Below are 17,683 nucleotides of genomic sequence, written 5' to 3'. Positions count from 1 at the left end.
TTAAATAAAATATTAGCAAAAAGATTACAGAAAATCATCTCCAGGATAATATACTATGACCAAGTGGGATTTATACCAGCAACGCAGGGCTGGTTCAATATTAGAAAAACTATTAGCATAATGAACTATATCAATAACCAAATTAACAAAAAACATATGATCATCTCAATAGATGCAGAAAATGCATTTGATAAAATCCAACATCCATTCCTACTAAAAACACTTGAGAGTATAGGAATAAATGGACTATTCCTCAAAATAATAAGGAACATATATTTAAAACCGTCAGTAAACATCATATGTAATAGCGACAAACTGGAACCTTTCCCAGTAAGATCAGGAGTGAAACAAGGTTGCCCACTATCACCATTACTATTCAATATTGTACTAGAAACACTAGCCTCAGCAATAAGAGCTGAGAAAGAGATTCAAGGAGTTAGAGTAGGTAATGAGGAAATCAAACTATCACTCTTTGCAGATGACATGATGGCATACTTAGAGAACCCCAAAGACTCTGCTAAAAAGCTATTAGGAACAATTCAGAACTTTATCAAAGTTGCAGGATACAAAATAAATCCACATAAATCCTCTGCATTTTTATACATTACCAACATAATCCAACAGCAAGAGATACAAAGAGAAATTCCATTCAAAATAACGGTCCATAGTATAAAATATTTGGGAATGTATCTATCAAAGGAAATTCAGGAATTATATGAGCAAAACTACAAAACACTTGCCACAAAAATAAAGTCAGATTTAAATAATTGGAAAGACATTAAGTGCTTTTGGATAGGCAGAACAAATATAATCAAGATGACAATACTCCCTTAACTAATCTCTTTATTTAGTGCTATACCAATCAGACTCCAAAGAAACTATTTTAATGACCTAGAAAAAACAACAACAAAATTCATATGGAAGAACAAAAGGTAGAGAATTTCAAGGGAAGCAATGAAAAAAAAATCAAATGAAGGTGGTCTAGCTGTACCTGATCTAGAACTATAGTATAAAGCAGCAGTCACCAAAACCATTTGGTATTGGCTAAAAAACAGACTAGTTGATCAGTGGAATAGGCTAAGTTCACAGGGCAAGATAGTGAATAAAAATAGCAATCTAGTATTTGACAAACCCAAAGATCCCAACTTCTGGGATAAGAATTCATTATTTGACAAAAACTGCTGGGAAAATTGGAAATTAGTACGGCAGAAACTAGACATGAACCCACATTTAACACCACATACTAAGATAAGATTAAAATGGGTCCATGATTTAGGCATAAAAAACGAGATCATAAATAAATTAGAGGAACATAATATAGTTTACCTCTCAGACATGTGGAAGAGGAAGGAATTTTTGACCAAAGGAGAACTAGAGACCATTATTGATCACAAAATAGAAAATTTTGATTACATCAAATTAAAAAGCTTTTGTACAAACAAAATTAATGCAAACAAGATTAAAAGGGAAGTAACAAATTGGGAAAACATTTTTAGTTAAAGATCCTGATAAAGGCCTCATCTCCAAAATATACAGAAAATTGACTCTAATTTATAAGAAATCAAGCCATTCTCCAATTGATAAATGGTCAAAGGATATGAACAGACAGTTTTCAGATGATGAAATTGAAACTATTTCCACTCATATGAAAGAGTATTCAAAATCACTATTGATCAGAGAAATGCAAGTTAAGACAACTCTTAGATACCACTACATGAATGTTGGAGGTGATGTGGAAAAACTGGAACACTGATGCATTGTTGGTGGAGGTGTGAAAGAATCCAACCATTCTGGAGAGCAATCTGGAATTATGCCCAAAAAGTTATCAAAATGTGCATACCCTTTGACCCAGCAGTGCTACTCCTGGGCTTATATCCCAAGGAAATACTAAAGAAGGGAAAGGGACCTGTATATGCCAAAATGTTTGTGGCAGCTCTTTTCGTAGTGGCTAGAAACTGGAAGATGAATGGATGTCCATCAATTGGAGAATGGTTGGATATATTATGGTATATGAATGTTATGGAATATTATTGTTCTGTAAGAAATGACCAACAGCATGAATACTTAGAGGCGTGGAGAGACTTACATTAACTGATGCTGAATGAAAGGAGCAGACCTAGGAGATCATTATACACTTCAACAATGATACTGGATGTATTCTGATGGAAGTAGATATCTTCAACATAGAGAAGAGCTAATCCAATTCCAATTGATCAATGATGGACAGAATCGGCTCTACCCAGAAAAGGAACACTGGGAAATGAGTGTAAACTGTTAGCATTTGTTGTTTTTCTCCCCAGATTATTTTTACTTTCTGAATCCAATTCTTCCTTTGCAACAACAACAACAAAATTTGGTTCTGCACATATATATTGTACCTAGGATATACTATAATTTATTTAATATGTATAGGAATGCCTGCCATCTAGGGGAAGGGGTGGAGAGAAGGAGGGGAAAAATTCAGAACAGAAGGTAGTACAAGGGATAATGTTGTAAAAAATTACCTATGCATATGTACTGTCAAAAATGTTATAATTATAAAATTAATTAAAAAAAAAGAATCAGATAGATTGGATGTTTCCTGAAGCAGACTCCAAAGCCAAAAGTTTTAGAGTGAAATTCTTTTGAGATAAAGAAAACAAAATATAATCCTCTCTTTGGATGTCTGAGAAAGAGGAAAGGGATATCAATATATATTGAAGACCCTAAATATGAGAGTGTTGGTTGGATACAAAAGAAAGTCTGTGGAAAAGGAACTGAATTCTTTGAGAAGAGAAAAATAATACGGACAAACTATTGAAAGACTACCTCAAAATCTATGGCAGATTTAGGTAGTTTCTAGAGAAGAGGTAGGCTGGACTTTTGATGGATAGTTCAGGTGATGGAAAGTTCAAGTAAATGACAAAAATGATAATCACATTCATAGAAGTCTTTTTAAAATAGTATTTCAAAAATCACAATTTAAATATTCAAAATATTGTCTGAGTTGGTTTCTTTTAACATCTCATAATATGAATACTATATTGAAAATACAGAATTCTGTCCTTCTAACTTTAAATGTCTTACATATTTCAAATATAACATATTGAGCTCTGACCTGAGAAATAAAGGAGTTCACCATCTCCAAAGATTACTTAGTCATTTTCATTTGTAGGTGGTAAAGTTCCACCTAAAACAAAGGAAAGTACCACATATATTCTTACGGTTGGATGGAACTTTAGAAGTCCAAATTGTATCTATAAGACAAATATCCTTCATATCTGGAGTTCCAACTTAGGTGGTACATTTTGGGTCTGCAGATAGATTTCAAGGAAATCTATAAATTTTGATAGGAAAAAGCACATTTTTATTTTTCCTCACCTTTGGTTTCTTTTGTAGTCTTGTGCATTTTATTTTGGTCATTTAAACCATTATTCTGAGAAAAGCACACCAAAGTACCAGAGAAGCCCATGACATAAAAAAAGGTTAAGAACCTCCATTATCAGTGATCATGACATGCAGTTTCTGTTTTGAATACTCTTATGGTTTCTTAAATCATTTAATTTCAGTAAATAATAAAATATTTCTTGGTGATATTATGTAGTTTCTATTCCTCACTTATCATGACTGAAGAAATATAGATGCTCTATATTTACTCGAACATATTTCCATATTCAGCACCACCAAAAATGAAAACAGTTCATTCATTCTTGTGTTTGTACTATATTCAGATTTATATGCTCAAAAAATGTTATCACCTGAAATGATAGTAGAAAGACAAAATGCCTCTGAACATAGCTTGCATGGCATCTAAGGATCACATTAGGCTTTTTCAAGGCAGATTTTGTTCTTGGAAAAAAATTACTTAATATCTCATGGACTTTTCTCATGGACTGAAACAATTCTAAAGGTCTGTGGTTCTAGAGTGGACATATATATGATGATATTTTTGAAGGCTTTTTAATTAAAATTGGTTTTGGCTCCTGACTTCATTGCGGCTGGGCTGCGCTCCTCTCAGAGCACCTTCCACAGGAGCCAGGACCCCGTGCCACGTGCCTACTGGTAGGATGAGACTGTGGGGTTGCTTGCTGCTGCCCGTCCTCTTCTTCCTCCTCTCTGAGGTCCCTCTTGCCTTCTCAGACACTCCCATCATTTATCCTGATCTGCTGGGTACCTGGGTTTTCCAGGTGTATGAGGGACTGGGGTCTCCGGACAACAGCGTCAACTGCTCTATGTTGGGGCTACCAAGAAAGAAAGTAGTAGTACACCTGCAAAAGTTAGCTATGGCAACTGATGACTTCGGCAATTCTGGCTTTTTCACTACCATTTACAATCAAGGTTTTGAAGTTGTATTAAATGATTATAAATGGTTTGCCTTTTTTAAAGATGTCACTGATTTAATGAGTCAGTTTTTTCTTGCACGTGGGGACTGTGGGGAAGTATGATTTGACCATCTGAGGAACAACTGGTTATTTTTTAAAAGTCTGGCAGGGAACCATCAAAAATTGGATGGCTTTTTAAACTGAGGCATATTGGCAATACTGAGGCCAAGAGTCAAAACTCTCCTGCTACAAAACTGAGGCTACAAACCAAAGAACAGTATGTACACATAATCTTTGGGAAAGGGAGTCCTGGTCATCTATCCGTCTCTTCAACTACTCCTGAAATGTCGAAAGCAGCAGGAACAACACTAATGTCTTCTTTGACCATGAAGGACAGTTGTCTGCACAGGTAGCTAGAGTTTGAAAAGCTAAACTCTACTGAGTCACCTGTTTCACTACATAAACATTTTTAAATAAAAAGAAATGAGTTGAAAAGGCATTGGACTTTTAGTTGAAATGATTTTATAAGTTTATTGCTGGTGGCAGAAGCTTTGCTTTTTTTAGTTTGATTTCCTGATAGTTGAACTTACCTCAGTTGAATTTTATTTTGTTCCTTTCCCTAACTTTTGTAGAGCCTATCATTGTAAATTTCAACCTTAAATTTTTTTTAGCATGTCTCCTAAGTAGTTTAGCTGCTGTTTATGAGTAGTTTAGTTGGTAAAAAGTCATTAAACTTTTGAGACCAAAAATGAGCTATTGTGTAAAGATCAAGAATTAAATCAACTTAAGAAAGAGAAAAAGATTACCTCTTACATACACACAATGACAAAAAAAAAGAACAATTGCATATGAAATACTTACTTTTTGTATGAAGTTTAGTTTTTCTGTTAAAATGTGGAGACAGACACAGAAAAAGAAAAGAACATATTATTAAGCAAGGGGACATATTTGAGAGCAGTGGAATGATTGAGGTTCCAGAGTATTATGGTCCCTCAGCTTTTTTGCACATGACTATAGTGTGAGAGATTAAAACTCATGTTTGTAAATCAAAAACTATTTGGAGATTGGGTTAAACAAAAGCTAATGATTTCATAACTGACAGAAAGTTGAATTTCCTGAATTCTGTCTCACAAGAAAAAGATGAGCCACTGACTTTCAAGTGGCTTAGATTTGAGCAGGGAGGAATCCAGCAGGAGAAAAAGGTAACAGAATACTTTAAAACAACAGGGGTTAAGTGAGAACATGCTTACTAGCAGTGGTGAACTGACAGGAAAGGTTCAGCTTCTATAGTTGGAAGGCTTGAATATTGAAAGAGAAGCACCTTGTAAATTAATCAAAAAAAAAAAAAAAAAAGATGAAAGCCTTCTTAGAGGAGAGCTGAATTCTACTCTGATTTTATCTATTGCCCTTAAGTGACATCTAAGTATAAGAGAAGTGAAACCTCCCAAAAGTACATACCAGCCTTCTTTTCACCTCTCTGGGTCATATAGAACTAATAGATGAAGGAAACACAAGATTTGATAAGTTTTATAAAGAAAAAGCATATAGATTATTAAATAACACAGATTCCTACTGTGGGAAGAGCTAACTAATTGTTTTGTGTAGAGAGCTCTACTTAGCTACTAATAATTGATTAGATAACTTAGAACTGTCCTAAGTGTACAGATTCAGCTGGGTTTGTCTCTATTGCCCAGGGAAGACCCAATAAATGTCTGCAATTCTCTGGCAAGGAGACAGTGAGAAAGGTTAATAGCTAGCACAGAAGTGGCCTCCTGTGGGGAAGATTTTTCTTGAAGGGACCAAGAATATCCGAGTTATGAGTTGCTTCAAGCAAATGGTTTTCCTGACTTATATGCCTTACTGCTGGTTTCTATTTGTGCCTACTCTTCTTTATAGATACTGTATATTGGTGGGACGTTATGGCTTGGGTTTATATGTAAATTGTGACATATTGATTATTCCTTCATTTGCCTTAGATAATTGTAATGTTGCAATTATTTGGGGTGGGGTTGTTTTATCATTAAATAAACATTTTGCTTTTAAGAATTAAAAAAAATTTAAATTAAAAATAAAAAATAATTAAAATTGGCTTAAGTATTCAAAGAAAAATTTTAAAGAAAACATATGAAACATATGAAAAAGAAAGAAAAATATGAACTATAAATTCATCTTAGGGAGAGAATATAACAATTGGTGACTGAACATAAAATTATTTTCTGAATGCATATTTTTAACTTAATGTCCTATATTATATAGTGGAATACAGTCAGAAATATGAATATAGAATTCTACTTTGTCAGTCAATATTATCTTTTTCTCTATAAATGTAGACCATTAGAATTTCATGTGATGAAAAAATGCACAACTCTAGAAGGTAAGTCTGAAATATCATTCATTACATTTCTTCTTCTTTACTTCACCATAAACCTCATTGTAATGTGGCAATTATTAGTTCTCAATGGCTACTCCAGTGGAATGCAAGTCTTGAAAGATTCTACAGTACTGAGCAGAGAAAAACTTGTAGTATGGGCATGGTGCATTATATTATTCTCTTATCAGAGCATGGAAAATCATATCACCAGAAAGGTGGTCATGGGGAACCAAATTATTTTGGACACTGGTACTCATAAACTTATAACTCCTAAGACATGAAGATGTTGCAATTTCTATTAGTGAAGGAAGTGAAGAAGGAAGTATATTAGTGAAGGACCCTGAAGAAATCATTGATCTTTTGAAACCTTTGCTTTTGATCATTCTATATCCCACATCATGTAGCTAAGTTAAGAAGCATTTAAGCCTTTATTAAGCATTAGTAATAGGCTAGACTCTATTCTGAATATTGAAGAAATAATGAAAGGCAAAAAAAACCCACTCCCTACTCTTAATGAGCTCATTTTCTAAGGGAGAAAACAATATTTAAACGAATATATGCAAATATATATCCAAAATATATACAAGGCAAATTGTGGTAATCTGAGAAAGCACTATCAGTGATAGGAAATAGGAAAGGCCACTTACCAAATCTAGGATTGGAGCTAATGTTTGAATAAAGCTAGAAATCAGAGATGAGAAGGGAAAGAATCCCAGGTGTAGAGACTACCAGTATAAAGGCTCATAGTTGGGAGATAGAGTATTGTACAAGTTATCACTCTTTGTAGATGATATGATGCTTTACTTAGAGAATTCTAGAGAATCCACTAGAAACAATTAACTTTAGCAAAGTTGGAGAATATAAAATATATCCACAAAAATCATCAGCATTTCTATATGATACCAACAAAGTTCAGCAGCAAGAGATACAAAGATAAAATCCTTTTAAAATAACAAAGAATAAAACAAAATTTGGGGGAATCTACTTGCCAAGACAAAGTCAGGAACTATATGAATACAATTACAAAACATTTTCCACACAAATAAAGCCAGATCTAAACAATTGAAAGAATACCAAGCATTCATGGATCGGCCCAAGCTAATATAATCAAAATTACAATTCTACCTAAATGAATCTACTTATTCAGGGCTATACCAATCAAACTGCCAAGAAATTACAGAGCTGGAAAAAATAATAAAAATTCATCTGAAAGTACAAAAGGAATTTTGATGGAATTAATGAAAAATGCAAATAAAGATGGCCTAGCTATACTTCATCTAAAGCTGTTTATAAAGCAGTTGTCATCAAAACCATTTGGTATTGGCTAAGAAATAGAGAAATTCCACTTATAAGTGGAAAAGGTTAGGTTCACATGATTCAATAATCAATGACTCTAGTAATCTAGTTTTGATAAATCCACAGATCCCAGCTTCTGGGATAAGGACTCACTATTTGACAAAAATTGCTGGGAAAATTGGAAAATAGTGTGGCAGAAACTAGGTCTTGACCCACACTTAACACTATATATTAAGATAAAGTTTAAAGGGGTTCATAATTAAATATAAAGAATGATACTATAGGGGTACCTAGGTGGCACAGTGGTTAGAGCACCAGCCTTGAAGTCAGGAGAACTTGAGTTCAAATCTATCTCAGACACTTAACAGTTAGCTGTGTGACCTTGAGCAAGTCCCTTAACCCCAATTGCCTCAGAAAAAAAAAGAAAAAGAAAAACAAAGTGAGACTATAAACAAATTAGAATAACAAAGGATAGTCTACCTCTCGGATCTGTGAAGGAATTTATGACCAAAGAGGAAGTAGAATACATTATGAAATGCAAAACTGATGACTTTGATTATATTAAATTAAAAAGGGTCTGTACAAACAAAACCAATGCAGACAAGATTAGAAGGGAAGCAGAAAACTGGGGGGGGGGGAATTTTTACATGCAGGATTTTCATAAAAGTCTGATTTCTAAAATATGTAGAGAATTGACTCAAATTTATAAGAATACAAGTCATTCTCCACTTGATAAATGGTCAAAGGTTATGAACACACACTTTTCAAGTGAAGAAATTAAAACTATTTCTAGTCATATGAAAAAATGCTCTATATAACTATTGATCATAGAAATGCAAATTAAGAAAACTCTAGATGCCACTTCACATATCTCAGATTGACTAAAATGACAGGAAAAGATAATGATGAATGTTGGAGGGCATTTGGAAAAAGTGAGTTATTAATACATTGTTAGTGGATTTATGAACGAATACAATACAATTTGGAACTATGCCCAAAGGGCTATCAAACTGTACATAGCCCTTGACCCAATAGTGTCTTTACTGGGCCTGTAACCCAAAGAGATCATAAAAAAGGGAAAATGACCTCCATATTCAAAGGTGTTTGTAAGCAGTCTTTTTTTGTGGTGGCAAGGAACTGGAAACTGAGTAGATGCCCATTAGTTGAGGGATAGCTAAATAAGTTATAATAATATGAATTTTAAAGAATATTATTGTTCCATAAGAAAAGACTAGCACAATGATTTCAAAAAGGCCTAGACTTATTGATGTTAAGTGAAGTAAGCAGAATCAAGAGAACATTATACAAAGAAACAACAAGATTATGTGATGATCAGCTGTGATGGGCTTGGCTCTTTTCAGCAGTGAGGTGATGCAGGCTAATTCCAATAGATGTGATGGAGAGAGCCATCTGCATCCAGAAAGTACTACGGGGAATGAATGTGGATCACAACTCAATATTTTCACTTTTTGATTATTGTTTGTTTGCTTTTTGTTTTCTTTCATTTTTATCTGATTTTTTTGCAGCATGATAAATGTGGAAATATATATCTATATCTATATCTATATCTATATCTATATCTATATCTATATCTATCTATCTATCTATATATATATATATATATATATATATATATATATATATATATATATATATAGAGAGAGAGAGAGAGAGAGAGAGAGAGAGAGAATTGTACATGTTTAATATATATTGGATTACTTGCTGTCTAAGAGAGAGGGTAGGAAGAAGGGAGTGAGAAAAAAAAATTGGAACACAAGGTTTTACAAGTGTTGTTGTTGAAAACTATCTTTACATATATTTTGAAAATAAAACACTATTTTAAAAAATTATAAAGAAAGTTAAAAACAAAAAAGAAATAAAACCAAGAGAGAGTAATGTCATAAAAAGACTTCTCTAGAGACACAAGAGTGTCAAGGAGAAAAGGGCAACTGAAAGTATCAAAGGCTACCAGATGAGGAAGTAGAATGAAGACAAAGAAGATCATTAGATTCAGCAATTTTTAAAAATCGCTTATAACTTTGAAGAGAGCAGTTTCAGTTAAACAAAAGACTTAGAAGCCAGAATGTAGGTAAGAGAATTTTATAAACAAATTCCATTTTAGTCTTGTTGATCTTGTTCCTCTTTCTTTTTCTGTTGTGCCTCACTCTTATAAATATCAAAGCCTGTGGAAGGTATTGAGTAGTATTGCCTCATAATAGAAATTTCCCTATGTCCCTAATAATGTAGTCCAATTCTACTCTTTGCCTTCTCCATAATAATTTTCTTTCTCACTTATTTTGGAATCTTGTCTTAGAATTCAGGCATTACTACACTTCTAGATACCATTTACCTCTAGACTCTCTACTTACCCTTTCCTTGAGTCTGGATGTTGTCCATAAAGGCACATGACCCTATGAGAGGTAGTAGTATTTCTGAGTGTTAAATCTCTTCAAATCATGTCCATGAGATAACTCATACTTCCCATTAAAGATTGCATCTCTTTTCCATAGGTATGTTCTTCATTGGGATTCCTTCTCATTACTGAATCAAAAATTTCCTCTCTCTTTCTCTCTTTTAATCACTCCTGTTTTTCCTATAGTCATCTGACCTCACCCACTTTCCTATAGCACCTCTTCTTTTCTCTTTCTCAATAGTATGCTATTTTCCAAATACATGTAAAGATAATTTTTAACATTCATTTTTGTAAAACTTTGGGTCCCAAATTTTTCCCCTTCTCTCCTTTACTTCCTCCCTCCCGAAGACAGGAATCTGATATAGGTTAAATATGTGCAATTCTTTTAAACATATTTCCATATTTATCATATTGTGAAAGAAAAATCCAACCAAAGGGGGAAAAACACAAAAAGGAAAAGCAATCAAATAACTTGCTGAGGTTTCATACGGTATTCTTTATTATCCAGGTGTTGGTTCAATTTCCTGTGTCTTTTAATATTTATCTAAAAATGTACATAGTCATTTAGATATTCTGGTGGTCATCTGTTTAATATCTTCCTGTAGAGGGTCACAGACAAGGGGGAAATTCTGGGTGAGCCCTGAAAGAACCTGCTAACAATGTCTCCTTTGGCTCCCCAACTCCTCTAAGGGCTCTTGGCTTTCCTGAGAAGTCGGGAGCAGTCACAACCTGTGTTGTGATTGAAGCAGAGTGATATCAGGTGGCAGAGTGACCAGGTGGCAAACTACATACAATAGCAAGTTTTTATGTGGTCCCACGCAAGTAGTATATACTTAGTGTATGCCCAATGCTGTTTTGGTTAGATAAGGTTATGAAAGTATAAAAGGGGAAAGTCCTTGGAATAAACAGACTCCATTTCCCCACCATCCTCAGAAATCCCTCCTCATCACTTCTCCATTAAGATGATGTATTTTAATTGCCCCAGTGAGGGGGCTCTAGAAAGTACAGTATGTTTTGTAACCCAACTTGGGGGATCTAGAAAGCAGGACTCACTATTTTAATCACTCTGTTGTGGGGTCAGGACACAACATCTTCCCTGTTGTTCTAGTAACTTTAGCTAAGTTTTTAATTAAATTTCCTGCCTCCTGAAATCTTTAGTAGCTTTATTCTTTCCCCCTTACATTTCTTGATTCATTTTCTTATTGTTTCCCTATGATTTTGTTTTGATAGCATAAATCCTATGGGCTGAATCTCAAAAATGCTTCAGTTTCCTACAGTACTTGGGAATTCATTTTTCACTAACACCATTCCCAGCCCCAAGAATATTCTAAGAGTACAAGAAATGTCCCAGCTAGACAACAGATTGCCTTGTTTTACAAATATCATATGACATATGTATTAATACCGATATTTTGTTCCTTTTCCCTCTGTTCATTCTTTTTCTGGCTGAATACCATCACCCAGGAAGAATATGGTGCTACCCTAGATAGAGTGTGTTATTACCCTAAACAGAGCACATTCTTTATTGTCTTATACTTCCACATGTACATCATTTGGATAGAGAGAGTTGAGTCTTCTGTCATGCTTCTACCACAGAATGGTGAGATGAATATAGAGGCAAGATCTGCTTACATGGATAAAAACAATAGCAAGAAAACAATAAATCTCACAGAAAATTTAATTTATTAGATTTATGCTCTGTTCAGAGGATAAAAGTAGGTGGGGAGGTGCTGAGAGATCAATAATTAGCTGTTAATGCATACTTTAGATTTTCTGGCTTATTGGTCTATGGAGACATTGTTTTTCCATTGGTTCATAATTCATCTTTTGTGGAAGTTTTTGAGAATTCAAAGAAATAGAAAAAATGTCTAATTCTTTATCTAGTTCTCCATGATCATGTGGCAATGGGTACTGAGTTTCTACTAATGCCTGGTATCCTTCATTTGGGGTAATATTTTTGGAAGATAATAGATAATAAAGCTAAGTCATTCTATTTTCTGCTTGAGCTCATTATTTAGTATTTCTTGCAGATTAAAAAAAAGCAACATGGGGTAATAGAAAAAACATTGTAATTAGGGTAATGAATCTGTGTTTTACATCTTTTTCTGCCACTCATTAGCTATGTTACCCTGTCTAAATCATTTCACTTCTCTGGCACTCAGTTTTGTGATCTGTAAAATTAAAAAAGTTGGAGTTGATTTGTTGATTTTAATTATATTATTATATAATAGTTTCATACTGGTTTGCTCTCTATATATTATACCTAATGGCTTATTTAGACTATTAATCCATGAATCAGTGAATCAATAAATGAGTGCTTACAATGGAACATAAACTATGTCAGGCTTTGAAGATACAAAAACAAAAAAACAAAACCATGTCTACCCTTAAGAAGCTTACATTCTATCAGTGGGAACAATATATACATATATAAGTTAAAAGAAAGTATTTGAAAAAACACAAGGTAATCTATGAATTTGTATTTCATCCTAGAGGTAATAGGGAAGCATTGTAATTCATTGAGCTTATTAGTAACTGTAAGATCTGTGCTTTAGGAAAAAACATTTTGGCCAATCTGTAGATTTAGCTTTGAATAAGGAGAAATGAGGTAGGCAGACCAAATAACAGGTCATTGTACTAGACACGGGGATAGGTAATAAGGATCTGTGACTATGAAATGAGTCTAAAAAAGGAGAAAAAAATGTGAGAGATGTATTAAAGAGTGCATTAATAAGTATTAGCAATTGATTGGAATAAAGGACAGTGGGGAGTTCAGGATTACTTTGAGGTTGGAAAATTTTGAATTAATTAAATCTAGTCAAGATTGAGAAGGAACAAAAATTACACAGAGCAGGGATGGCAAATAGTCTAGGGGAATACTAAGGGGAAGAAGGATGAAAGAGCACAATGGAAACACAGACTAGATTTAGGAGTAAGGCAATATAATGCCTTAGGAGTAAAATGTAATGATCATATATGAGAATTTCAGAATTTTTACCACAGAAATGAAGCACAAGAATGCTGGTTAGATCAGGAATATAAGCTCCCCTGGATATAGTTGAAGTGGAATGAAAGAGTACATCATGGAAGTTGAGGAAATTAAGGAATCAGGAGGCCAAGGTATTTGAAGGAACATTAAAATGTACTCTCAAATCCTAAAGCTAAAATGGAGGTTATAGGGTAAAATTATGATGCACTTATAGAAATCCTTGAGAAATGATGGTCAAAACTTGGGGATTAGTAATAAGTAAATTTCAAAAAAAAGAGAGAGGTTGTTTAGTGCTAGAAATGGCAATAAAAAACAAGGAATATATTTTCTTTATAGATAAAATATGTGAAAGAAAGAGAAATCAGGCCTGAAAAGGATGAGCAGGGATGCAGCACCTTTGAAGGAAAGATGATTGGAGGAAGAGATCTAAGCTAATGAAGTTTATTGATGACAGGATAAGAAGTAATTATAAATAACTTTTATGATTTAATATTGTAAAATTGATGTGATATGGTACATCATGGATACATCATTATAAAATCCTAGATTTAGAATATAGTTCTCAGAGATTTCTGAATTTTTACTCACTGTGATATTTCAATTATTGTTAAGTTTCTAGTTAGGATTGCTTTATATTATTGAATTTCTCTAATGGAGTCAAGAGAAAAAAAAACATAAAGGAACAATCTGAATTATTTATCAGTAAGTGAATCTATGATCTGGTTTTATAAAGTGAGGAAAATAACCTTTTGTACAATTTGAGAATAATAATATGGAAGATGAAAAGGCATAGTATATTTGAAAACTCGGGGTTAATAAATACTGATGCAAAGATAAAATAAATTTCCTAATTCCAAAGAAATAATAAAGACCAGCCTTCTAGTGAGCATGAAAAGATCTATAGAAATGAAGATGCTTCTTTAAGAGTCAAGTTTATATGCACATACCTATACATATGTGTATAGGTATATGCCTATGTATATCTATTGAATATGTATACATGTGTATATGCATGGATATATGTTATCAATAAACATATAAATACACACGTATAGTGTATGTAGTATACATGTATTGTGGATGTGTGTTATGTATACCTATAAACACATGTGCATATACATATAATCATATATATATATATACAATCTGTAAACATACACCTATTTTGCACATGCATATACACGTGTATATTTATATGCAAACCCATGTACATGTGTATATACATATATAATTTCAAATGTTTGAACTGTTTGTTAAATTATTTCTTTCTAAAGATAATATCTAACATGGTTAATTCCCAAAACATAAGATATTTAAACAGAGCCACAACTGGATTAGTTTACAAACATCATGTAAGGAATGTATCCTACATCATATCCTAGGACAAATTTATTTTATTTTCATGTACTCTGCTCTTAAAATACCTACTTACATCATTAAATATAGAATTGCCAGATTTTGATTACCTATAAATGATGCAAATATAACAAGGATGATAAGTTGCCAAGCACCTTTCATTTACCATTTAGCCATTATGAAATTTGTGTGCAACTTGCTCCATTGAGGTGTCTAAATGGACAGAGATAGGTTTAATTGTTCATTATCAGAATACCAAGTAAGAGACTTCAAAAAAGCTGACTTTAATTAAAAACTTTATTTTTTCCATACAATTCACAGTTTATACATGGCAAGAGTTGTATCTCACCATATGAACTTTCAGAACACAGTTACTGAGGAAATGGGTGTAGCTTTCTTTCTAAAAGCGCCTGGCTTCCTAAAAATTTTGTGTTAGTTTTCCTAAAATTAAAATAGTACCCTCAGCAAGTTAACTGGATATTTACACTTCTAGCTTAAATCTTTATTTTTGAAAAACAGGCTTTTGTAACATCAATATTTTTTTAAAGACAGTCTCATTGGGTACAACCCAATATGTTTTTTCCAATTTTATTTTAGGCAATTGTGTTGTTTCAACTTATTTTTATCTACAATAGGCTTAAATATGAAAATAAAGGAAAAAATTAGTAATCTACTGGGTACCTTTGTAGCATTTCTTCTGAATCTTAGAAATATCCACAAATCTAGAGGATACAAAATTAACTAAAAAAGGTTTTATTTCTGAATATCAGCCTTTCCTATCTAAAAAGAGCTATCAGTATTTAAATTGTGCTATAACAGCTTTCTCTCTCTTATGGCAGGGATGAATTATGCCTACAATCTACATTTTTAATGTGCAAAGTCACAGTGATACCAGTTTCCACTTTTACTCTCCTTTCATTCATAGCTTCAGAAGAAGCACCCAATGCCAGGCAGAATGATTGGCCCTCCTGGGGCAATGGTATCATTGTCTTGTGTTCAGGAGCAGGGATAGGGTCATTGAATCACAACCCTTTTAAACATCAAAGAAAAAATGCTAGCATAAACTGTTTATTAGCAAATGCTTCAAAACCACACTTTTTACTTGTTTTTGCTATTTTTGGTTAAGCAAAACCAATGAATTTAAATCACCTTAAATAAAATAAAATATTGAGTGCTTTCATCTGTCAAATAATTTATCACATGTGGATTATTTCTTCTTTATGGAATACTTGATGATAAATGGAGTCATTTCTGAAAACTTCCACAAAAATGAGGCCTGCCATGGAGCTTGACTATTCCATGATCTGGACTATAATCACACAAGTTTATTTTATTAGTGGTTCCTGAAGAAAAGAAAAAATTTAGGGGACATTTTTTCAACTTTTGTAAATAATAGTGCCTTTAAAATTAGGGTTTCTGAGCATCGTTACAATGTCCACCTACTCTGTTTACTATCCATTCTCTCATCAGGTATCTTCACTTCAATTACTTTCACACACTGCTTCCTGGAATGTAGGGTATCCATGCACAAAGCATTGGGGGCATGGGAAGCAGGGCAGCAGGACAGGGGATTGGGTCAAAGGGCAGAAAAATCATACAACAGCTAGAGAGGTTCTGTTTCTTCATAAGATAAGGCACTGACAGAAATTTCTTAGGTAAAAGGCTGCATAAGAATTTCTTGCCATTTACAAAAAAAATGTTGTCATCCATAAATGGTCCGTGTCTAGGCTCAGTTAGGTAGACCCTGAAAAGTTAAGGACTTATCCCTCAAAGCTACATAATTAGAATAAACAATTAGAATTCATTCTTAGGCCTTATGGCACATTAGGAAAAAAATAAGGAAAAGGAAAAAAAAAACAGTCTGGGCACAGAAAGGCATCAGACATTGCTTGTTCCACTACCTATCAAAGATAGGAGTGCAATTCAACAAGCATCTCCAAAAGTATAGTGCTGGCTCAGAATCCCAATTTCTGTTTATGGTAGATGACTACAATGGGTATTTGTGTATTTTTTTTTCTTTTGAGCTCATGCACACTTTAAAAATGCTAACAGCATCAATTATAAAGAGTATTCCAAAGTCCTCAGTCATGGTTAAGACCAAGGTTTTCAAAGAACCAGTATTCCAACTGTGGGTTATTTAATGTTCTCAATGACAGCAATTTCTTCACCTGGGCAATGAGGTGTTAAACCATTCAGATAAATACTGTCAGTCTTCATTAGTGGAGGCAGGATGTCCTTCTCACTGGTCAGATGGTTAACTGACAGGGTTCTCTTGCATGGGGTCAGCTCTTGATTGTGGTTCACTGCCAATTCTGCTGAAAGCTTCCTTTTAATGGAGGTTGCTCGCTGAAACTTGTCATAAATCTCAACACTCAGACGCCTTCGGGTCTCCTTGAACTCAGCTGTGACATTAGCTGTCCATTCTGCAGCATGAGCTCGGAACTCTCCTACCTGTAACAGACACACAAATAAAGAAAACTAAAATGTTAGACACTTGAAATGCTTTTTTTTAAATGAGATTAAAAGGTTAGTGTTGTGGGATTAGAATCCATACTTATTCAATAGTCTAATTATGTAGCTCAATCTTTTATAGTATGAGCCGTACACCACATTTTATACAATCTTTTCCTAAAAAATTAGTTTATAGATTTATTCCATATAAGTCAAATCATGTTTTCAATATACTTGAAGAACCTGAAAAGATATTTTGGGGAGCCTATAAAAATGAAAAAAATCACCTCAATTTATGTTTAATGACTCAAATTTCATGTTATATCTATACATAAAATCAGTTGCTGAATCTTATACTTGCTGCCTTCACAACATCTCTCACATATGACCGTTCTTTTACTCCAAATCCAACATTCTTCCAACTGTACCATCTTCTGTTTTCCATTTTTCATTCGTAAAGGTCAGATTGTAAATTAACTCAACTAGTTTCATCTTAAGCAATTTTT

The 17,683-nt window shown here is 33.5% G+C and overlaps 1 protein-coding gene across 6 annotated transcripts in view; it reads right to left on the bottom strand.

Annotated features, from left to right (window-relative positions):
• Positions 1-15,006: 15,006 nt before the first annotated feature.
• Positions 15,007-17,683, bottom strand: part of KCNK2 (potassium two pore domain channel subfamily K member 2) — a 269,015-nt gene continuing 266,338 nt past the window's right edge. For all 6 annotated transcript variants that reach the window (XM_074309154.1, XM_074309152.1, XM_074309156.1 and 3 more), the window contains exon 7: positions 15,007-17,177. In XM_074309154.1, the coding sequence (XP_074165255.1) occupies positions 16,860-17,177 (318 nt within the window). In that variant the 3' untranslated portion in view covers positions 15,007-16,859. The remainder of the gene's footprint in view (positions 17,178-17,683) is intronic.

This window comes from Sminthopsis crassicaudata, chromosome 4 (genome assembly GCF_048593235.1).
Source record: "Sminthopsis crassicaudata isolate SCR6 chromosome 4, ASM4859323v1, whole genome shotgun sequence".
Lineage (NCBI taxonomy): Eukaryota > Metazoa > Chordata > Mammalia > Dasyuromorphia > Dasyuridae > Sminthopsis > Sminthopsis crassicaudata.
This window is presented reverse-complemented; position numbering and strand designations above follow the sequence as displayed.